Source organism: Gastrolobium bilobum, unplaced genomic scaffold (genome assembly GCF_033153095.1).
Source record: "Gastrolobium bilobum isolate Gb01-03AN ecotype WA unplaced genomic scaffold, APGP_CSIRO_Gbil_v1 utg49603, whole genome shotgun sequence".
Lineage (NCBI taxonomy): Eukaryota > Viridiplantae > Streptophyta > Magnoliopsida > Fabales > Fabaceae > Gastrolobium > Gastrolobium bilobum.
Genome location: NW_026899458.1, coordinates 8,839 through 34,549, shown reverse-complemented (window position 1 = coordinate 34,549; position 25,711 = coordinate 8,839). Strand labels below are relative to the sequence as shown.

The window sequence follows — 25,711 nt, the reverse complement described above, 5'->3', positions numbered from 1 at the left end:
GAGATTAGGTTTGATCCATTTTTCCTGTTTGTTTGGGCGATAAGTAGTCCTGACTCTGATAACTTCTCCTTCTTTTTTTCTCTTCGTTATATAAGCTAATTGATTCAAATTTACTTCCTTTCCCTTAACCTCCCTAGGGTCCTCTATTGAATGATCTTTCTCCATTTGATCAGCGCTAATCACATCAAATCTAGAGCCTTTCTTTTTCACTAAAGCAATATTGTTTTTTTCCTTTGAAACCGTCGAGGAAGCTGAGGCAGGGATATTGTTTCTGTTCTGGTTAGCTTTGGGGGTTTTTCCCTCTAAAGTTCCTTAAGACAATCATCCAACTTCCACTGTCATTTTCTTCAATTTCTTTCATCCTCTTTTTAGAAGAAATTTCTTTATGACGAGGAGGTAAGATAATCGAATTGGTTTCTGCATCCTGTGGAGTAGGGGTCTCTTTGTTTTTCAGGCATATATCTTGTCTGTGTCCATATTCACCATATTAGAAACAGATCATATATAGCACTTCATAAGCTACAGGGAAAGCTCTATCTGCTATCCTAAATTTGGCTAAGAAGCCTTTTTTCAAATCTACTTTGACACACCCCCCAGCAAACATTGCTCTTTCAGTAAACTCTTCTACTCCAGACTCTCATAATCTAATGGAATTTATGTCAATCTTTAAGGTCTTGCCGAAAAGGTTTCCTATATTTTGATATTCTTAGATTTATAAAATTCTATAGGCAAACTTGGGATTCGAATCCATACCGCCAGCTTCCTGACTCTGTCATCATAAGGGTCGAATATGAAACTATTTCTGCACAGTGATATAGTGATCTGGCACTACCTATGGCCTTTCCTCTAGAACATGGTGGTAGTCTTGCTCACCTCACAGTCGCACCAAGTAGAAGTCATTTTCTAGATCCAAAAATTCATAGGCACCTTTTAAACTCCACATCTTCAGAAGGGAATTAACCAAGAATATCATGCCTATCCTCTTTCCTAGCACCTTGAAGATGAGGGCATTCCTCTATTCCTTGCAGTCTTGTTTGTGTTCATCACTTAGGATCTAGTACTTGGGGCATAGAGGGTTGACTTTCCCTGAGCCTGTCCAAAAGCATCTTCCTTCTTTTGTTGACTCACTCAGTCTTCCTCGTCGCTTTCAATATAAACTCGACCTCCCATAAGATTCTGGTTCAGTACAGAGTCCTTGTATGAGATGGGTTTCCTTTCCTTACCTTCTGGATTTTTGCGAGCTTTCTCCTCCAAGTTCAGAGCTTCTGGAATGATTTCGTCTCATGGTTGCATGTGTTCATCCATCACTTCATCTTGGATTACCAATCCTTTTGGCTTCTTCATGATTCGATTGAGATTGTCATCCTCCCCCTTCAATGCTGGTCTCGATGACCCCATTGTAAAAAGAAAACCCTCGCAGAGAGATAAAATGTTGTGCACATGAGAGACACGATCGAACTCCATAATTCTTTTACATATCACGATTTTGTTCAACAATTTAAAATTTCTATGAAAATAAAAAGAATAACTTAAACACATTTTATAATAATTAATTTATATAAATTATTATTACATGAATAATATACTTTTAGTGATTTTTATAATTAAAAATTTATAAAATAACAAGAAGAAAATATTAGACGAGTTTGTAAGCACCTGTTCTAAAAGGACGAGTATTATGATTCTATCGAGCCCCACTCTTGTATTTATATCTCATCCCATCTAAGGGTAATAATTTTCTATATGATCCATTGACATAAAATAAAAATTTTGTTTTCTGATTGACTAGTTTTGAAATTCATATTGTGTTTGTTTTGACAAAAATTAATACGAAAAAATTAATTTTGTGTTGCATGTCAATATGCAAATACAAAATTGACCCATATTAATTTTCTTATAAATTATTCATGTCATGTAGTGTCAACATGATATTGATGAAAGAAATATTCAATATACATGTTATTCATGTCTTATAATTTCATGTTAATCAGCAAATAAGTGATACACTTTAAGGTTGTAAGTTATTAGTGTTATGTCTTGTTATGCCAACCCACATAATAAGCGACATATTTTAAAGTTGAAGGTTATTCATGTCGTGTTCATCAAACCCATAAAATAAGTCTGTCGTGTTTGTGTTGAAGTTTTAATTCATTTTCAAGTTTTTGTCGTATTTGTATTGAATATATTAATATTTTTATTAAATTTATATCATGTGTGTCAATTCAAGTTGCAACCCTTAAACCCATCGGATGTAATTTCGTATAGGACTATCATAAACCTTCCCAAACGTTAACGCCTAAGCTTGACTAAACGCAGCCATGTGTGTCTCCCCCAAGCCAATATTGAGCCTATATTCCACAAAAGCCCGACACCTAAATCACAGCACCACATGGTGAAAGCAGAAACCAAACACAAAAATCCAATTCCTAAAACACCTGAACCCGTAAATCCCTCTCTTTCATCTTTCTCATACTCCCATGCTTCAACCCTCTTAAACTAAAGGTACATTGACCTCCACATAAAACCACTCACAAAACCGGATAGTCGAAATTTCTGGTGGAAGGCTCAAACCCAAAATCGAATTAATCGAGTCTATTAGAATTTTGGACATAGGTTGATATTTTAAAAAAAATCAACCACAAAACCCTTTGCAAAGACACCGTCTTAAAAACACAAAAAGTAAAGAAGAAATAATCCTTTGCAAAAATACCTATTGTGACACAACGTGGTTGAGACTCTTGGTTGTTCTTTTTTTGGAGTTAACTCAACCTTAATTATCTTTTTGTATTGAGGCGAGTCGGCTCCCTCCAGTATCTTCACAAATTTTGACTCTTTGAGAAGGATATGAGACTAATTCGGAGTGTGGGGCGAGTTAGGGATAAAGATATTTAAACCTCTCCCAAAAATGACATTTGAGGATCGAACCAATGCCTTTTCTTTTTCACATATTCAGCTCCTTTACTGACAACGGAACTACCACTATTTGGTAACGTGTTTGTTGCTCTCTTAAAGAAACTTCCTTACAGATCAAGCTAGAACCACCTCCTTCGAGAGTTTGTTTTTACATTTATTTGTGACATTAACACATCCATCTTAACAATATATAGCTACCAAAAGCATTTAAAAAAATAAAAAATATTACTTATTGATACCAAAAGTATATTTAATCCGCAGAAAAATTATCAGAGTCATTTTGTTTTTATATTTAATTAACATTTGAAATAGCAAAAAATATCCTCTTTTCACCAATTCTTACCATGACCAATGTATAGGCATAGAAATAATTAAGTTAAAATTATATGTATAGATTTTACTAAAGATAAAGAATATATAGCTACCAAAAGCATTTAAAAAAAATAAAAAATATTATTTATTGATACCAAAAGTATATTTAATCCGCAGAAAAATTATCAGAGTCATTTTGTTTTATATTTAATTAACATTTGAAATGGCAAAAAGTATCCTCTTTTCACCAATTCTTACCATGACCAATGTATAGGCATAGAAGTAATTAAGTTAAAATTATATGTATAGATTTTACTATATAAAGATAAAGAATTGTTGCTATTGGATTTTAATTTTTACTTTGCCACTATTGCCATAATTCTATTATATAGATATGGATGGAGTGCGATAATCTTCCATTCTTGATCAAAACAAATATGAGAATTGGTGATTCCATTTTATTTCATTCCCATGATCCGAAATTCAAAAATCAAATACGATACGCTAACTTATTTGTTAGACAACAAATGTGTCTAAACTTTTTTTTTTTTTTGAAAATTGTTCCAAGGGTATCCCCCAGCCGAAAGTCAAAGACAATTCCCTCGAGGGAGAGAGATCACGCTATTGTGGGTACAACCTCTCACAACAAAGCCTTTTCTAGCTTGATTTTGAATTGAAATGAATGAGACAACTAATTAATTATAGAATATTCTGAAAGTCTAATTTATTAATTAGAGAATGATATAAAAAATTATTTTAACCCAAAAATTTAAATAATTAAATAAAGATCGTGTTAATAATTTTATGTTATATTTCTATAATGAATTTCATAAAAAAATATAGTGTTGTTTCCGCTTGTCTAGCTTTTACAAATGCACCAAGACTCACAAAAAGTTAGTGTGGTTCGTGGTGTTCATCGGAATGCAATATCTCAATATTTATGCTAGTGCTAATTAGTTTCTAGGCACAGTGACACACGTTACTCCAACCAGCAAGATGTTAAATATGTTGCATGCTTTCTAAGGTAACCAATTGCGTGCAAGACACTTGGTGAGTATTCGTTGGCCATGGCAAAGATTACCTTGGTCCTTGTTATATATATAACTATATGTTCAATAAAACGTTACCATATAGGGAAGTGCAAGTGTACAGTATATATTCATGTTTTCATGATTTAATTGGCTAGCTCTTTATACCTTCCTTCGAAGAAATATTATTTATGCTCTCTATATACTGCCACTTTTCAAAATTAAATCATTTTGTCTGGTTGATGCTTCCTGAATTTTCGTCCTTGATTTCTTCTGAGAGTTGCTGTTCAATGCAAGTTTGAATTGAAAGGAAGTTTTTTTTTTTTTTTTTTTTTTTTTTGGGAAAGGGTGGGATTGTTACAATTAGTATTATGAAAATTGGACCGGATTAGACGTTGATCCTGAAATGGAACTTTCAAACGGTTCATGCTATGAGAATTGCAATTTACAACACTTATCATTAGACCAAATTAAAGCGATTTAACTAATAATCCACAAATTGAATAGGTGATTCACTGACCTAATACTTTGACTGAGTCGTTAACGGATACGAATTTGATAACATTATTTGAAACCTTATTTATTTTCTTTAACTAATCACCAATTTCCCTACTCCCTCATAATATAATACTAATTGAGCCCAGTAAAAGTTGTGGTCCAAGCGGTTAAAAAATGAATTTTAAGGAAACCCTAATCTTACTCTGAAGCTTAAAAAAATTAACTCAACACCTAGTGAAGATACTAATTAATTGATGCTTACAATTCACTATGCAAAGAAACCCTAGAAAGTTACTTAGGTATGCTTGTTTGTTTGGTGACGGCGATGGAGAGTTTAAATAAGATTGGTACAAGACAAATACAATGAACCAAAATCTAAACAATGATGAAATCGAACATAAACATCGATCTTAGAGGTTAGCAAATTAACGGTGGAAAATTCATGGAAATTAATCTTGGGATCGAATTCATCAACAAAAATGAAAGTGTGAGCAAATTCCTAGATTATCCTCTATGAAACTCAGATCAAACTGTCTTCTTGTGAACTTTGCTTGAAGGATGAACTTCCTTTCATATTCTTTAATCTAGAATTCTTGTGAAAGTACATGCTAGATTAATTAATCTATCATCAATTAATAACGAAGAAGAACTGTTTGTAAGTACAGAAAATTGTTATTTGATTTGGAGAAACATAATGGACAGATATAAATGGTTGAGCAATAACATGCTATGAAGCCAAGTTATAAATAAAACTGAATTCTGAAGAAACCATGGACAAGACTTACTGATTCTCAAATTCAATAGATCATTAAACAAAGCATGCAAAAAACTACTGAGACACATTCTACTTCAGTTAGCATTTGGTTAATTAGAGCCTAATATCTCTGTTGCACAATTTATTTAGTTGATCTTTATCTTCAGGGCTATTTCCTCTTTCTTGATTGACCTTATCTACCTCTAATTCTCTATATCTATGCAAGTACCTTTTCATTGGGTCTGCATATTCATCAAAACCTAGCGCTGTCAGGGCCCAGCAGATATCATCCCCATTCACGGTCTTTCTCCTTTCCTTCCTGCACTTATCTGAAGCTTCACTGGTTACAAAGCTTATGAACTCTGACACACATTCTTGCATTGTTTCCTTTGCTTCCTTCGATACTTTTGCATTCTGAGGCAAAATCTGCTTCATGATCCGACCAACATTGGCTATTGGCAGCAACCGGTCTTGTTCCTTGATAACACCATAATCGTTTGAGGAACTACCTCCAATGTTGTTATCAACCATTTTTCGATATCCGAACAACTACTCTCTCTCTCTTTTTACTATAATAGACTGAGAATCGAGTCCAGATCGAATCCTATTATATATATATATATATATAGATGAGTACATACATTCTACATAGTGTATTATTAATTTAGAATAAAAAGTTTTACACTCTGTTTAAGGGCTTACTCTTTTGCATTCTTAAAGTGAGACTTTTAGATTCTCATTGTAGAGGATTTCACATCCTGCACCAACACAACTCACACATATACATGTGAGTGTGCTTGCCTCACACACAATAGTTCAAACTAGGGTAAAAATGTTGAAAATTTTTGTTTATGTGAGCAATATTAATTAATTAGTTTTGTATTTTAAAATAATCAGAGTAATGAGTATTCCAATTTTAAGTATTGATTAGCCCATTCTGATCATGTTGAGTTGGGCTTATGACATCTATTGATATTGGGTCTAGTTGGGCAATAGTGTAGATTTTAGTATGACTCTGGTTTCCACGATGGATGGACCCAGCGTATGCAAACTCTTTTTAGAGTATTTGGTTAGGTCTCATCTCTAGCCTATTATTGAGGTTAAGCCCCATAAGCAGTCATGCTACCTTTGCAAGAAGGCTACCACTTTCGGAATAGGCGATAGAGAGAAAGATCCTGCCATGTAGTCACTCTTTTCCTCCAATTTTGTAATAGCCCAACAAGGTACACACAATCCCAATTTTAATTTCATATTGTTTGGGTGTTTTATAATCATATACATGATCCAGGAGTTATAAATCTTTCATTTGATATCAAAGCTAATGGTGGATTGGCATGTGGTGATCCGATGTGGGAGCCAATGTTTGATGAGAAACCAAACATTGATGAACCCCATGAATACTTGAAGAACCTTCTCCTTGAGGAGGAAAGAATGTGAGTTTAGGACTCACACTTGAGGGGGGAGATGTTGAGGAATCCAAATGTGAATGATTGAGTGAAAAAGTCTCATATTGATTAAGAATGGACTAATTAGTGAGCACCGTATAAGTGGAAAGACTCGTGCACCTAATGCCTTAAGGTTTTGAGTTTGATTGTGGTGTTCCAAGTCGACTTAATGTTGTTACTCACTTAGCCCATGCGGTTGGCGATCTCTCCTCGCCACGAGATCTCCCTGGTTATGATTCATTCTCTTACTTATCATTGGAGTATCTTTTCTACATATTTATACCCCTCTTCAGTCATTAAAGAAACACTTACAACACACAAATTTTAGAGCTATTACTCTGCAGATGCCACATTGCCCTTTGACACCCACTTGCTCTCTGCCTTCACTTTGAGCCTATTCACGGTAACCCTCACCAAGCTTTATATCACTGTCTCTTTGAGCATTGTTTATTGATTATAATTTACTCTTTCGAGAAAAATAGACCTAATCTCATCACTCAAACAATTCAATAAATTATATTGATATAAAATAATCCTATCTTTTACATGTGTATAAGGCACACTCAACATGACACATAGAAAGTTAAAATCATGACTTATTGTGTGTCTTTGTTCAATATAGCATGTCACATGGGAATATATATGTGATGCCAACATTAGTGGGGTATGATGCTGCATCTCAAATATCCAAATAGAGTACGGCACTGGCGCACTCAAAAAATTATATTTATGTCTACACATTTATTGGCAGGGGTTCAATAGCAGTGCCCCTAACATTTTTTGTTTAAAAGCTCTCGCTATGCACAGGATTCATGAAAGGGTATACGGTAGATAGCTTTATATTACATTTGCAAAAAATTAAATATAAGAATTGAAAATGTGACTTTTAGGTACATGACCATAATACCAATCATTAAGACAAGAGAAAGTAACCATTTAGTAAATCTAAACTAAATTAACTATACAATTCTAGAAGCAAAACAGGTCAATAGTGCAGGTCCGCCGTTGGAGTACGGCTATTTTTCTTTGCAAAATTTAGACAATGTCCAGCCCAAGAAATCTTTGCATTTCATTGGCAAGGAAGTACTGTTTCTGGATGCTCAAGGCTTTTGGGACGGTTGAAAAGAGTGAAAATGAATAAGAAATAAGAAATAGCCCTTGGAAAGCTCCCAGATACAAGTCAGTTGATAGGTGTTAGCATTATAAAGGTAAAGAATTATAAACCGAACGAGTTCACGAAAAGTGAACCACCAATGAACTTACACCAACATGGTTTAAGAAATGATTAGGAATTTTCAGTGTGAGGGTTATATTATTGCACTTTGTCTAAAAGGTGGATTCAATGTAACTCAGCCCCTGAAAAGAAAAGAGAGGGGCAAATAATAATAATAATAATAATAACAACTGTACGTGATGGAAAATAAACAAAGCAAAAGTAAAGGAAAGTGAATAATTTTTGAGGGGTGGGGTGGGTGGAATGCAAGTGATTAATTTTATTTTAGATTTATATATGTTCTAATGAAGTTTACGTCATTTCATACGACTGCAAACTATTTTTAATGTCCAGCGCGTGATCGTGGGTTGAATTGGAATTTAGGAGCCGTACATGTGATCAATGAGCTCCCAGGTCGTGGGATGCACTGTTCATTATAATTTGCACGTTGAAAATGAAAAAGTAACGATCAAGTTTAGAAAGTATTTAATTTTGAATATAGAATTGTCATTCGTAAAGGACATATATAATTTATTTTATTTTATTTTTTTGTAAATTTGGGTTAATTTTTGAAACAAAATTGCTCAAGTCAAATTAAATTAATCCCATTAAATTTAAATTAATTTATCCGCTTGTGTATATATTTATTTTTTAAAAAAGTTTATAAAAATATAAAAAATAAAATAATATAAAAATATTTTTAACACGAAAAAAACTAAATAGACTCGAGACCCGACGACTATACTAACTGAGTCGAGTTCTATATTCAATTTTTCTGACTTAACCTGGATATCATCGACCTAGTTTATTAGTCTCGGGTTGAGTCAGGAGGATTCAAATTGTAATTTTTTTTAATTATAAAGTTTTTCAATAACTAAATCCAGATAAATAGATAACAACCATATCCCTGTATTTGAAAATTTTTGTTTCCAAAAAAAAAAAAAAAAAAAAAAAAAAATTTATGTGTTTTTTTTTTATTGTCTATAGAGTTTATTAATGGGATAGGATATTGTAACAACCAATTATGCCAATATTAGTACTAATCAATTTCACCGTTAGATCGATTATGTTGATCTAACGGTTATATTTATTTCTATAATTGTATGATTATGATTTCCCATATTTAATGCGAAAACATTAAATATTGGAAATCATAACCATACAAAGGTGAAAATAAATATAAAGTATTAATTATGGAGAATCATAACCCTACAAAGATAAAAATAAATATAACTGGTAGATCAACATAATCGATAGTAACATTGGTAATAACACTAATTGATTATTATAATATCTTACCGTTGATTAATATGTAGAAAATATTCCTACTACGATATCTACAATTAGAATGTGTTATTTGCCGATATCAATAATACTGATAGATAGCTAAATGAAAAGACGTAACTATCCTTAAACTATTTTCTCTTAATTGAAAGCAGGATTTAGTCTAAAATTCTATTAACTAAATTGACACTTAAAATATGAGTTGGTTTGAAGTATTATAAACCTTCTTTCTACAAATTAATTGTCCTAAAGTATTATTGGGATGGAGAAATATAATATACCTATAAGTTTCACCTAATCTTACAGTTTGAAAATTCGCAAACAATTAATTTTTAAATCTGTACCGAAATTCAAGCGGTTCGAAGAGTCGACGACTCTTCATAAAATTTAAATTGAAATATTCCCCAAACAACTTTAGTTCAAGTGATATAGAGTCTCTTTAAAGGTTAGTTGATCCCGGATTCAAACTTCATATAAAGGTTGTTTTGCTTCAACTTTGGTCTACTGTTTTACTCCACACCCTAGGTCCAAGATCTCCCTTGTAAATAAATTAATAATAAAATTACTGAATTAATTAAATGGTTCTTCCTTGTTACCAAAAAAAAAAAAATGGTTCTTCCTAACTAAGGAACTTCCAATCAATGCAAATGCGTGTTCATTGTGTGCATCTTTTTCTCAAAAACTAGTAGAATATTGATGTTAATTGTCATGATTGAAAAGGGGAAAAAAAAAATACAAACCCAACTCCTAATTTTTCAACATACAGTTACAATCCCACCATGAGTTGTCGATTAGGTTCAAGGTTTTCTTAATTATTATAGCCAATTGATCAACATTAATTAGTTCCATGCAAGCTATAATTGTTTCCGTCCCGCTTTAATGCTTCGGACAAATAAAGTTTGGCGGAAGCAACTAATCAAAGTATCTCTTCGTGAAATGATATTCTAGCAGAAAATAAACCTAGAAGTTTGCAATCTTTTGATTGAAGAATATCTTTTGATTATTCTACAATGAGCTACAAAAATATTTAAACTATGATTTGTGGTCTTCACTAGGGCTGTTCGCAGTCTGGATTGTATCGATTTTGGAAGCAAAAATCATCTGGTTCAATCCATTCGGTTTGATCATGTAATCATCCATTCAATTTGATTTTTTTTTTCAAATCTAATATTTTTCGGTTTGGATTGGATCGGTTTTCGATTTTTTGAAAATCCTAAAATTTATTTAATGATTATTGTGCAAATAACATCTTTTGTATATATTGACTTTGTAAATTTCTCTTTTTTTTGAAATACAAAAGCATCATTAAACGATAATATAATTTTTTTCTGGGCAATGAGATATGAAGCTCTACACAGATGAAATTTTGCTGATGAGATGTGACTAGATTTTTTCTTGGGTTTAGTTGATGGGTTAATGGATCTTGGATTTAGAATTTAGAATTTTTTGGGCTATAATTGGGGAAAAACCCAAGTAGGTAGAAGAAAATTAATATATTGGATCGGTTTGGATTGGATCGGTTTTCATCAACCAATCCAAAAAATGAACCAATCCAATTAAAATTTGCGGTTTTTTTTCGATTTTCGGTTTATTCGGTTATCGGTTTTTCGGTTCGGTCACTACGGTTTGAATCAGTTTGGATCGATTGATGAACATCCCTAGTCTTCACTCTTGACCTTTCAAAAATTTGGTCCTTGAAAGAAGTTCTTAATTAGGCGTTGATCGGTCCAATAACTATTGGGCTGAGTCTAATCACATACAGTTGGAGGTAAATGATGTCAATGAAGAGAAATGTTGTTGATGATTGAGCTTGCCGAGATGGTTGATCTAGGTCGCTTGATGTTTGAGCAGTTTGAGGAGAGTAAGGGGGTAACCTGCAAGCCATTCCGATGCTCAAGTCAGTTCATAGTTCAATATAGTTCAAATATTCAAGGATAGATGATCTTACCTTGGTTGAATGCTTCTGTATTTATAGTGGAAGGATGTCTCGCTTCATGCCGCCTCTCTACAGCGATATTCACTCCTATTGGTGGAGCATGATGGCCTTTCACAGGCTATTCCTTTGACGAGATGCATATAGTCAGGCTAGCCTTATTAGTTATGGTGATAAGCTAGTGCTGTCGTTCAATCAATAGGTTCATCCGGAGGTCAAGTTGTTTTGAGTTGTTGATCTCTCCAATTTTGTTTTCTTGCAGGCTAAGTCTTTTGGTTGTCAACCAAGTTGGTGAGATGCCTACGGTTTATACACGAGATGGACTCAATTCCTTCAAGGTTAAGTTATGGATCTTGGGCCTCTATTGGATTGGACTTTCATCTCACATATATCAGGTCCAAATCATAGGTCGAACTATTATGGGCTGGGCCTGATAATTGAAGATAAATGAGGTCGATGAAGAGAAAGGTTATTGATGATTAAGCTTGCCAAGATGATAAGCAGTTGGCGAGATGGTTGATCTTGGATGCCTGAAGTCAGAGCAAGTTGAGAAGACTGAGGGGTACCTACAAGGCACTTCGACGGTCAAGTCAGATCAATTTTCAATATGGTTCAAGTATTCAAGGATAGATGATCTTACATGGGTTAAATGCTTCTGTATTTATAATATAAGGTTTCCTTGCTTCATGTCTCCCTTCAACGACGGTGTTAACTACTACTGGAGGAGTGTGGTAGCCTTTCACAGGCTATTCCTTGTGCGAGATGCCTATAGTCAGGCTAGCTCTAGTAGTGATGGCGATAAGCTGGTGTTGTCGTTCAATCTCTAGGTTCATTAAGAGGTCAAGTTGTTTTGAGTTGCTGATCTCATCATTCCTGTTTTCTTGCAAGCTAAGTCTTTTGACTGTCAACCAAGTTGGCTAGATGCCCACGGTTCATACGCGGGATGGACTCGATTCCTTCAAGGTTAAGTTAGGGTTCTTGGGCCTTCTGGACCTCTATTGAATTGGACTTTCAGCTCACATATATCATATCCAAATCAGACGCATATGATATTATATAATAAATTAATGAAAATGGATGTAAGTAGATATGATCAAAGTTAAACATATTTTGTTTCTTACAATGTTTTTGGCGTTAGTATATGAGAAAAGCCATGGAGGCCTAGGATTATGTTTGATCCATATATATACCTATTTGAGTCACTTAAGTAATCATGCTCTCTGAAATAAAGAATAGTGTCGGGACACCTCTCTCCTCTTAAGTCATAGCTGGGAAGATTTGAACATCCTGTAACCACTGCTTAAGATAAGATTCATATATATATAGTCATTTGGAGCGACTAGATTCAATGCCAGACAAGGGTGTTCCACTTACTTATAGTACAAGTGGTATACTCTTTGTATTGATGAACTATGATGATTTTTTAGCATCCCAAACCATAGTAATCCTGCACGATTCTGCTGATCTAATTATTTCTTCAATTGGTATCAGTGTCATATTATGTGTTTGTAATTTTGTTTGTTTGTTTTAGGATATATGGCACCTAGGATTTTATAGTGTTTGCCTGCAACAATTGTATATTATTTTAAAATTATATTTCTTGAATGGTGATTTAATTTAGGATTTTTGGCCTTGATCCATGGTATAGTGTGCTTGTATTTTGATTTGGGATTGTAACAAGGGGACTAATCTTTTATGATTAGGTTTCCTCCTTGATTTTTTTTTTAACTTTCATTTTTCCTTTGAGTTGTATTACAAAATTGTAATTAAAAGAAAATTGAAAAGATCCAAAAAGAAGGATACATGTCGTTGATCGGATCTATAATGCCCCGATTTACAACTGGTTTGTTAATATACAATATGGTATTTAAAAAAAATGCAGCATGCTTATTAATTAAAGAGGAAGACTCTAAATAAGGTATCACGGTTACCCTTGTAACTTGTGACTTAACTTTTTTCCTTTTTATTCTCCTTATGTATTGCCATGTATAAAGTATTTCTCGTAATATTACAAAATATACAGTCTCATACCTGTATAGAATTCTAATTCATAACCCTATGACCATAATCAATGGTCAATGACTATTTGAGTATGATAAATATATCATCTCGTATATAATCTAACGGATATCATTTCCGCTGTAAACTGGACTAACCAGTGATAATTCCCACATAATCATTCACCTGAAAATTAGAAAGTCCAATATCTATACAGATATCAAATTGTCCAATATAGTGGACTAAAAATGGCTCTGTACCAACATACATATACTATATACATAATCATATACATATCAAGTATCAACACTGCAAGTATATAATGACATAAGGCTACACATGCCTCAGATACAAACTGTGTAAGTCATATATACATACAAGTCTCTCAAAATGATAACAACTATACAAGTGCATGAACATACATCATGCCAAAAGAATATGTATAGTCATCCCCCATTATTTACATATTATCCTATACATCTGATCCACTATCCATCATATCTGGGACCTCTATCCCTACACTACCCTCTTACCCTATAAGGGCTCTCCTGCAGCTGGTGTACCTAAAATATAATCCCCAAATAGGATGAGATACACTATCTTAGTAAAATCAGGGTTTATGGAGTAGTTCTCCACCCATGAGTTCAATTCCTGCAAGGAAGGTTAGTATCCAGATGGTATAAAATACAACATACAGATAGAAACAAATACAGTAATGTTTCAAATTGTATACCTCGTACACTTCGGATCACACATGAACGTAGTCCATTGTGTTCGTCCCAATTGTGTACCCATTACACTCAAGATCACCCATGAACTTCCATGTGGTGTTTGTCTCAGTTGTGCACCCAATACACTCAAGTCATTCTAATGATTTAACACTCAAAGTGAGCGCCGGTATGGAACTTCCAGAAATAAGTTGTGTACCCAGTACACTAAGATTACTCCAATGAGATTTCTCCCAAAGTGAGTATTAGTTTCCTGTTTGTACACCCAGTGTACTCATGTACCTAGTACACGTCTAGTCACAAGTGCACTCAGTACACACAATGTCCATCATAATTGTGAACCCCGTTCATTCAGGAAGTCCATATTAGTTCATTTGGCCAAAGAACATACAATTATCAACTTGTCACACATGCCTCAGTTGCATAACAGTACTTCCATTGATTATGCAGCCTAGCTGATGGGACAAAAATTTATTCTCATCTAAGCTCATTTTAATGGTAAAATTCCATTCGTTCCTTCATCTGGTGACCAATTTTTGCCTCAAAAGCACATTTCTAGAACTTAGAAACAAAAGCACCAGAAGGGAACATATGATGATTTAATTAGTTGAGAATGCAAGAAAAGGGGAACAGATTGACTCATTAATACACCTGCTCCACTAACTCACCCTCTCTGACCACTTTGCAGGAAACGTTGAAAAGAAGCTTCCAAAAAGTAGAAAGAGGTACATCAATCAAGCAGGAAGAAACGTGTACAGCAGAGAATAAAGAGTTATCATTGGTTGAAAGGAAAAACAAGCATGGGAAATGCAGAAGAAAGAAAAATCTCAATAATAAATGTCCCCTCTAGCAACTTGCTTCACAAAAGAGCACTGTTCACACTGCCTCCTCATGCATTCGAGAAACAACTCAAGTGGAATTACAATTTTTGCCATCCACTCTTCTGGTCTATAAATAGGACATTCCAACACGAATAAAGAATCGAATTCCTTAAGAAGAGATCACTTAGGATAATTTCAGTTTCTACTTTTCAGTTGTATAGTTTTTAACAATAGTTAAGTGATAGCAACCTTTCCTCCATCTATATCTTCCATTTGAGACTCCTTACGAGCAACAACCATATTTCTCTATTTTATTTTTCTTGTAACCTAAATTTGTTTCTTATTAATATATGTTGTTATTTCTCTTCTCTTCCAGTCATTATCTTTGAACTGAATCTCGAGTTTATAAGATTTCAGTTTGGAATAATTATGTTTATAGTTGTAGCCATTTATTTGTGGAACGGAGAAGTTGTGAAATTCTTAAATAACTATACTCAAAACTTTTGCACTGAAGCTTTTGCATTTATGTGATTTAAGTAGACTTTATTCTATGGGTATCAATGGAAATTGAACTCAAACTGAGAAAGAAACTTTCATAAGGAAGGAATTTCAAACAACTTAATCACAGGAATAAGGTAGTGTTGTGAAAGCAACATTACTGGTTGCCTTAGGAATAAGGAACCACCTTGTTCACTGAAGTTTCTGAACTTAGTAACTGTTGAAGTCAAGGGAACCATAGGAATATGAAAACTTGTGAGCCATTAAAGTTCATGAGCTGAGGAATCAGAGTTGGCAGTGAAAAGACCTGAACAAATTCAGAAGAGTTAAGTCTTGAGTTGAGAAATAACTATTTAAGAATGGAATAGTGGATTCGTTCCTTGTATTAAAAACTATTTTTGTCATCCATCTTGTTGTCCTTAAATATTGTTATCTTGTAGTTATTCTCTTTCATAATTCTTGTGACTATATAATCCAAACTCCAATGAATTTGGTCGTTCCTTCTCATATCAAGAAGGATTTGGTATATAACGACGCGAGGAGTTGTTTGGGGTCAAGCTGAACCTACTATCTTTGAGGAATGTTTTCAAAGTAGTAGGGAACGAATGACCAAACAGTTCAAATACTATCTTTTCTTTTCTTAATAATTCTTTGTAAAATAGTTTAAGGTATTATTTAGAGTTCTATCACCGTGGGAACGATAATTTGGGCATTAATAATCGCATTTATTACTTGATGCGTGCACTTGCGCGACTGGGTTGATATCAAGAGAATGAATGTGTTTTCTCTTGATGGACTAAGTAAAAGGAGCGTCCTTAAAAGAACATATAAGCACCCAACACTAGCCCCTAGTGCTTGTCCATTGGTCTTTTGACTAATGATACAACTTCCTCTATATGAATGCAATCAAACCATGTTACTAACAAACCACTCAGTCATCCACTTATAAAACCATAACTTCTGTAGAAGTCTGGTGGAACAACATAACGGTAAACCATAAATTTACCTGTATATATGCTTCCTTCCAACCTTGCTTGTAATCTAAGAAAGCTTCACCAATATATATTTATACCAAAGATCATGAAAACAAAAAAATTAGAATTGTAGTTTTCTTTTTTTTTATCACAAAATATTTTTGTCACTTCAACCTTTGAACTGGAAAGAACAAACCAAAAAATTATGATTCAACCTCAAACTCGCTTGAATATAGCGGATAATAGTGGATCTCGTGAATTGATGTGTATTCGAATTATAGGAGCTAGTAATCGACGATATGCTTCTATTGGTGATATTGTTGTTGTTGTAGTAAAGGAAGCAGTACCAAGTACGTCCTTAGAAAGATCAGAAGTGATCAGAATCTATTCAAGTATGAAATTGGTATTAACATCAAGTATAAAACACAAATCATTAACTTACTAGTCAAAATTTCATACAAAGTATACTTACCCTATTCTTGTATATGCAAGACCCAGGGCTTTCAATGCTTTCTCAACCCAAAGTTCAATCTTCCAAGACCATATCACTTATGATAATCCTATATTATCAATCATCAATATCCAACATTACATTGGTTACATTTCAAGTGTCAAAGAGAATAATTCAACACTTATTTCTTCATCATAATTCCGAACATGACATAATGGTTACTTCCATTATATTTCCTTCATTACACCATATATGTATTATCACATTTTATAAACTAATTCATGCCCAACATAAGTCTTAGCCAATTACTTAATTATACAAGATTGTTCACATTATACTAGTTCAATATAAACATTTGGCCAAACTAGGTTTCTACACCTTAAACCTAATTGTTATATACTTGATACTTGCTTTTAAACCATAACTTGAATTTAATACACCCTATAGGCTATTTTTCTTTGAAATGGCCGAATTACAGCCTCAAGATTTTATCATCTTTACAAGGTTTCTAATAACCATTTCATGGTCCATTAAATGCCACACTATACCATAAATAACACTCATCATGAATATATTAAAATCCAACATTATTTTATCTACAAATGGCCAAATTATATAACAAAGGGTTTGTGAAATTTATATACTTCCATGTAACTAATTCATATTCCACTTAACTTATCATATACAAGGAACATTAACCACCATTTAAGCATCATGAAACATATTTCAAAAGTCATTTTTTTATGATGGCCGAATTGATACTTAACAAGTTCCATCAACTTTTTCTAAACTTCAACTAATTATAGATCACAACATTCATCACTAAATCACATACTAATCATGACCAATGAACTGCATCTTTCCAATGAAAACAGATTCACTTGTATGGTGATCACACTTCAAGCTTAGTGTTGCTAGGGTAGCCGATAACGCTATATGTTCACTATTTTCAATGTGTTCACGACCTTCCCATAGTGGACATTGTGCATCTTGAAGCATTTTATAGAATCTTCCGGTTTCCGGATTGGGATCCTTTGCCATGTAAGATGGTTCAACATGAGTACCGGGATCAAAATATTATCCAATCAAAGGTCCCACAACATCTGTAACCAACTGTTCATATTGATTAAGGTTGTCTCATGACTACTGTCCTCGTAAGAATCGACCAAAGTAGCATGCATTTGTGGAATTTCCCCATGGCATTCGCAACATTCATAATTCTCCATGAAGCTATTTCTACATAGATGCTCCCTGACCGTGTCCGACTTTTGAAATTTGAAACACCTACATTTCACACACAGACAACTAATAAAGTTACTTGAAGTAGTTCTTTGCTCCAAAGTAAATTGGATGAACTCTTCCAAACCCTCCATGAATACTTGAGTTAGTTGTCTTCTCTCATATAGACGATTGTAAATCCAATTCCTATCATGACCGCCTTCCATACTCCTGATTTTCTAAAAATGAACAAACATGATGCATTCAATTTACGAAAATATTATGCCACAAATATAAGTGGCCAATAAAATTCCAAAAAACACCAAAGACCAAGAAAAATATGGACTGGGTTATATCCCTAAAGCATATACCTGGTTTTAATGCTAACTTTGAAGAGAATCTTGAACTACTAAATGGTTCAACATCTAATTGATGGGATGAAAAAACTAATCCGGCTGAAACAAAGTCCAATCAATGGTCAAGTTGGGGAAGTAAGAAAACTGAATTAAAAGATGATAGCTCTAAAATCATCCACATCATTCTTGGAAAGACTCTTTTCAAGTTACACGGATGGGCTCTTTCAGATCCACCATATTTTAATTCGGCTTTCTTACTTCCCCAACCTGACCACTGATTGGACTTTGTTTTAGTCTAATCTATTTTTGCATCATAACCATTGGATGTTAAACCATCTAGTAGTTCAAAATTCTCTTCAAATAGCATCAAAACTAGATATATGTTGTGGGGATATACCCAGTCCACAAACAAACAATCATGACGCATTCAATTTACAAAAATATCATGCCACAAGTATATAAGTGTCCAATATAATTCTAACAAGCACCAAGCAATTGTCACTTAATCAAGTAAGTGGAAAACAAACACATGCATTCAACAAAGAACAATCTCAGGAAGCACCCAGAGAATGAGGATAGTACACCAGCAATGAGGTTATGCATTTAGAGGGGGCAAACAAAGAATGGGAAAGTACATAAGAAAATCGGGATATATTACGAAACATGGGGAAAACATATATACTATTATTTCATCACAATGAAAATACACAATTACATTAGATTTCTAGTTTGTTACCTCAAAATACAAAAAAATGAGAGTAAAAATCGAAGGATGTGGAAGAGAATAACCCATAGAAAATCCAATTTTGGCAAATAAGTAAGGCATTAACATTTTAACAAATCAATTAGTACTTATAAAATAAACTCACAAATAGGGTTAGGGTTTGTGTTAGGGGTAGGGTTCTAAGTTAGGGTTAGGGTTTGTTTGATAGGTAGGGTTCTAAGTTAGTATTAGGGTTTGTGTGTAGGATAGGGTTCTAGGTTAGTGTTAGGGTTTATGTTCTAAATTAGGGTTAGGGTTTGTGTTAGGGTGTTGGGTTCAAAGTTAGGATGTAGGTTTTATGTTAGGGCTAGGGATTATGTTAGCGGTAAGGTTATAAGTTAGGGTGTTGAGTTCTAAGTTCGGGTTAGGGTTTGTGTTAGGGGTAGGCTCTAAGTTAGGGCTAGGGTTTGTGTTATGGGTAGGCTCCAAGTTAGGGTGTTGGGTTCAAAGTTAGGGTTAGGGCTTGTATAATAACCCTGACCTGTGAGATATGATATTGTATTGGATTAAATGTTTAGTCATGCATAACAAAGATTAATTAGGTGAAACATTTAGTTAAATAAAAGTTAAGTGATTTTATGAGAAAAACACACTTTAATATATGTTAAGTGTGGGTATGAAGGAGAAGTGTGAAAAATAATTAAAGTCAAATAGCATTATGCTCGCTGATGCAAGCAATCCAGCGAGCGAAATCCTAGCTCGCAAGCATTGCTCGCTGAAGCGAACTGCCTTGCAAGCAGATCTGTGTTTTGTTAAAAATAGGATGAAATAAGATAAATCATTGGACCATCTTTTTCCATAAATTTAGGTATCCAATTTAGAAGGGGATAGTGACCTTGCAAACCCTAAAATGAACTTGAGTGGATGAAACTTCTTGGTTCCAACTTTAAACTTATGTAGAATCACTTGGAAAACCTAACCCGCCAAAGAAATCCCTTTGAAGTCCATTGTGTGAAGATATATTCCACCAAGAAAGTGGCAACCTAAGTGAGGTGGGGAGGCTTGGAGAATGGTTTGATCTCATTGGAAGCATGAAAAACAGTCCTAGGTTGATTCTAGGAACATCCATGGTAAGCTACCTTCATTTCCTCCTTGTTTCATGATAATGGACAAATCTAGGTTATTTGAATAAATGTGGTTGATTGGGATTATTTAGGGCATGATTGATGCTTGTTGCATGTTGGAGAAAATGTTTATGAAGTGGCTTAATCAGTGGAAATATTTTAAAAAAAACGTTTAGGTCATCATTCATATTTTTGAAATTTCATGACCAAGAAATATGATTTCTTGCATTCCAAGTAAGGTGTGTTGGGATGTTTGATAGTTGATATTGACGTGTTCACATGATTCTATGATTGAGACTTGTGGAACATCATTGATTGATCAAGCATTGGAAGATTCAATGGAACTTGATTTGGAATCTTGAGTGATTATTGATTAGGTAAGTTATTGACCTGTAAATGATTGTGAATTACCTAGTGTTGTTGTGATTATGGATACATTCAATTGATGCAATTGATTGATTGTAAACTCACCATGTGAATAGGTGTCTTGGTCATCAAACTATTTGGTTGTTGCTTTGGAATAAAGCCATAATTTGAGTGATTTCTTTGTTGTGAAGAAAATATATTGGTTGAAAGCTTTACAGGTAAGTTTTTAGCCCTTTGGATTTATCCCTTTACTATTATACCAACCTGTGTGGTTTGTGATTTTATATGTTATATGTAAATGCATTAAATTGAGATATAATGCTTGATATGTGGTTGCTTTGTGTTTTGCATACGATGGTTTCCTTATACGTTGTGTAAGATGATTTCCTTACACGGGTATGTGGAAAGATGGTTTCCTTGCGTAATTCATACGATATGTTGCATGAGTGCGTAATGCATACACTTGTATATGGTAGGATGATTTCCTTACTAATGCATACATTGTTCTCTGGCAAGTTATTAGTCTTTGGGCATTTTGAGGAGTGTAGTGTCCGGAGGGATGTCTTGAATGTTAGAACACACATTACATTGCATACATATATTCTGTATTATTCTATTTATTGCAATTATGTCTGAAGTGAACTTTGGTGTGGAGGAATCCTCCAAGGAACCCTAGTTTACTGAGATGTTTATCTCACCCCATGTTTCGGGGACCCCTTTTCAAGTATTGGCACTGATGGTGCGAGAGCATCTATTGGCAGGAGGCCATTACAGATCGTGCTCTATAGCATGCTGTTGTTGATAGTATTTTGATGAATCCCTCATGTTTATGTATTTTGGAGCATTCTATGTGTCATGTTAGAAACATGTATAGGATTTGTATATTGGTAGTTCATTTTGATACTTAATGATGCATATGTATTCATGGAACTTAGGTTATGATTATTGTTGTTTTGTATGCTTCATGATGTTGAATATTGCAAGAGCTTTGATCCTATTTATTTTGTAATAGCTAACTTCCATTTGATGTAATTGATGACCATTGGCATTTGATGTAATTTGCAAGCACTTGTATGCTTGAACATTGGATGTTATCCTGGATTATATGTAAATGTGATGGAAAGGATCTTAAGCCTATTATAATATTGAGAGGCTTTAATTTAGGGTACTTTATGCATAATTGGAGTTATAGTATAATTGGACAATGCATGAAATGATAATGGTCAAGTATGTTAAGTTGATAGTTTAGATAACTTGAAGTTAAAGCAACAAGAATATGTTAACTTGTAAAGCAAGTAAGAGACATAATTTGATATGTGGATTGGGATGTAAGTTCCCCCATGTTTATTGGGAATTGGGTCGCCATTCCATGACTATTAGGTACCCAAATGGTGTGCCAAAACTTGAAAGATTAGAGCAAAGGAACAAAAAGAACCACACAAGTTCTGGTTGTGCTCGCGAACTTGCTCGCTTGAGCGAGCAGTCCTGCGAGCTAATTGAATTGGAGACAGTAGCCACCATATATGCCTTGGGTTCCAAGAAATCCTTGTTGATGGAAACAAAAATAGAGCATTGCTCCCTCCCAAGCTCGCTTAAGCGAGCGAGACCGCGAGGAAGCAGAGGAATTGGGAAGTAGCCACTGCCTGGGAAATTAAATGTCTCGCTGCAATGCTTGCTTGAGCGAGCAGAGAGCGAGAAAATACGATTTTCTCACTGTGAAGCTCGCTTAAGCGAGGAACTCAACAAGTAGAACAAAATGTATAAATTATAGAATAAGGTTATCGGGTGTATGGGAACCTCATAGTAGTTTCTCATAGGACTTGTATGCTATGTTTAATCTAGGTTTAAATATTTCGCAATGTTATAGTGTTATAATTACAGTTTTGGTTTGTTTTGGTAGGTTTATAAACGTGCAAGGTTTAAATGTATAAATTAAAGAATAAGACTATGGGGTGTATGGGAACCTCATAGTAATGTCGGATAAGACTTATATAATATGTTTAAGCTAGGAAATGATTTTAAACGAAACGTGCAATGTTTAAAAAGAAAAAAGTTTAGCCGTGTTTTAATTCAATTGTTGTGATTATAACTGCGCGTTTTAATTCAATTATTGTGATTATAACTGTGCTTAATATCATACGTAATGATACCATACCAGAGTACAACAACGTGTTATAGTTTGTGTTAGGCTTAGGCTTCTAAGTTAGGGTGTAGGGTTCTAAGTTTAAACTAATTTAATGGGTACAACTATGTGTGACTGATTATTTTAAAAAAATGGCATATATTAAATAGTATGCTTATTTCAAAAATCCCCAAGCTTATTTCTGAGAATGCTATGGAACCAAATGTTTAGCGGTAACTGTACATGTAAGACCCTTTTGAAGGAAAAGTACCCTTCATTTACTTGGGCTAGAGGTTCTATCAATTTGTGCAGATTTAATCACATTAGGCTTTGGGATGTTGAGCGGGAATACCTTTATTTTAAATGGATTAATTTTCATTTTCATTTTGCATGACTTTAATTATGTGAGATTAGTTTCACTTTAATTAATCAAATGAAAAAAGACTTTATTAATATAGATAGAACAGTTGGAAATGTGCATATTTTCATATTGAAATTAATGATGGAAAGTTTTTAAAAGTATTAGAATAGTTTTAACAAAATATATTAATATGTAAACTAAATTAACAAGAAAATGGATTTGGTTATGAAGTCCAACAAACAATTAGAATTCCTCTAATAGATTTTGAATTTATTAAAAGAACGGATTATTTAATTTAAACAAAATTAACAAGAAAATTTAAAACCTGAGTTATTGAGAGGTGAAAAAAAATCCAATCTTAACAAAATTCCCAAGTTCCCACATCTTATATCATTTCTATCAGTTATATTCTCGGGAAACAATCAGAAAGAACAACCATTAAAGAACAACATCAGGGATATCTAAGCATGTCTAGTCAAAACCAGAAAGTAAGTTTATCTTATTACTAACGAAATGCAAGAACATATCACAAATGAAAATCATAATTCGAATTAAGTAATCCAGATATTATAAGGAAAAATCGACAAGGTCAGATGTGGTTCCATTGACTAATTTGTTCTATTATAAAAAAAATCAAACCTAACAAGAGAGAAGAAATGATGATTACCTGATGGTGGGTTGTACAACGAACTAGTCTTGGAGAAAAGTTGTACAACGAAGTTAACAGCCGGGTTGGAGTGAGTGTGAAATTTGAAGAATCTGAATGGCAGAGACTTAAAATGAGTCATAGAGGAAAATAAGTCATAGAGGAAAACGAGTTGTAAAGCCTAGCCACTTGCAAGCATCAATGACTATTCCTACACACCAACACGAGACGTTTCAGCGTGCTTTGACCTCACTCGCACAATTCCCGGGAAAACTTCCCAGGAGGTCACCCCTCCCAAAATTACTGCAAGTCAAGCACGCTTAACTGTGGAGTTCTTTCGTTCTGAGCTACCGAAAAGTAGATACATCTTGTTAGTATAGGTAGTACCAATTAATTCTTATAAGCTATTTCTAACTGTATTATCCCATACCAGCACAGTCTCTGGAATCACTCTTTTTCGGGTGTTGATTCGATTCATTCATGTACCTCCGCTGCTGGAAGCCTGCCAGGAGTTGCTCCTTGTCTGTGCCCTTGCACACCATGCCCTTGCGCACCGACGATCGCGCCCGGGATGTTACATGCCCACCAACTTCCTCCTGGTTCGTCCTCGAACCACACCGTACTAGAAGAGAGGCCCTGCTATGATACCACATCTAACGCCTGGCCACTTGTAAGCATCAGTGACTATCCCCACACACCAACACGAGACTTTTCAGCGATCTTTGTCCTCACTCGCACACTTCTCGGGAAAACTTCTCAGGAGATCATCCATCTCAGAATTACTGCAAGTCAAGCATGCTTAACTGTAGAGTTCTTCCGTTCTGGGCTACCGAAAAGTAGATGCATTTTGTTAGTTTAGGTAGTACCAATTAATTCTTATAAGTTATTCCCAACTGTACCGTCTCATACCAACACAGTCTCTGGAATCCCTCTCTTTCGAGTGTTGATTCGATTCATTCATGTATCATCCCCACTGGAAGCCTACCTGGAGCCGCTCCTTGTCTGTGCCCTTGCGCACCGACAATCATTCTCCGCCCTCGTTAGCGTCCGAGATGTTACATGAGTCATGCAAGCAAATATCTCACTAATATTCTTTGCTTCCCAATGTTTGAAGGAAGGCACCAATCAAAATGGGTAACCAGACAGTCCACCAGAGACGATAATGAAGATAGAGTCACGAAATGGGCCACTAAAGGAACCAACCAAAATGGAACTTTCCTTCCCAATAGAAGAAGAAAAAGGGAGACGAATGGTCAGAGAAGAAGAGATGAATGGGTACCTCTGCCAACCCACCAGAGAATATGACTGTAAATGGTCGGATGTGTGAAAATGAAAGGAGGGAAGTGAAATTTGGGAAAGTGATTGGAGTAAAAGTTAATTTTTTAACTTAACTCGCAACTTTGCCATGAAAAGTTTATAAAATTCCATCGTCAAATTAGTCGCAAATGCATAAGTAACTATTTTATATTCCGCTATGTAATCTGTCACGTGTTGCGACAGAAAAACCATTCCGTCGCACAAGTGTAACTAATAATCATAATTGCACTGCCCAACTGATTGTTGATATAAACGCCGCCGCAAAATCTGTCTCACTTTGCGATGGAATAACAATTTCATCGCAACATTGTAATTAATAGTAAAAAATGCACCGCACAATTGACTGTTGAAATAAATACCATCAGATAATCCATCGCAATTTATGACAAAAATACAATGTCATCGCACAATTGTAATAAGTAGTTATTATTGCACCCAACCTCTCTCTGCCGCATTAAATAATGTTGCAGATATCGCTATAAAATACGGTGAAAATACAATTCCATCACAATATTTTGAACCATTTTGTTTTTTAAATTTTAAAAAATCTGCCAAATTACGACTGATAATGCTTCGTCGCAAATGTTGGCTTAATTTTTGAATTTCAAATTTGACACATGCCACTAATGTCATTTTCATGTTGCGACG

At 34.3% G+C, this 25,711-nt stretch overlaps 1 protein-coding gene across 1 annotated transcript; it reads right to left on the bottom strand.

The window, feature by feature from the left end:
- Positions 1 to 1,147: 1,147 nt before the first annotated feature.
- LOC133290526 (nuclear transcription factor Y subunit B-5-like) lies at positions 1,148 to 6,036 on the bottom strand. The gene is made up of 2 exons (XM_061488616.1): positions 5,658 to 6,036; positions 1,148 to 1,188 (listed from the first exon to the last, which is right to left on the bottom strand). The coding sequence occupies exons 1-2, from the start codon at positions 6,034 to 6,036 to the stop codon at positions 1,148 to 1,150; spliced, it is 420 nt and encodes a 139-aa protein (XP_061344600.1).
- Positions 6,037 to 25,711: the final 19,675 nt, after the last annotated feature.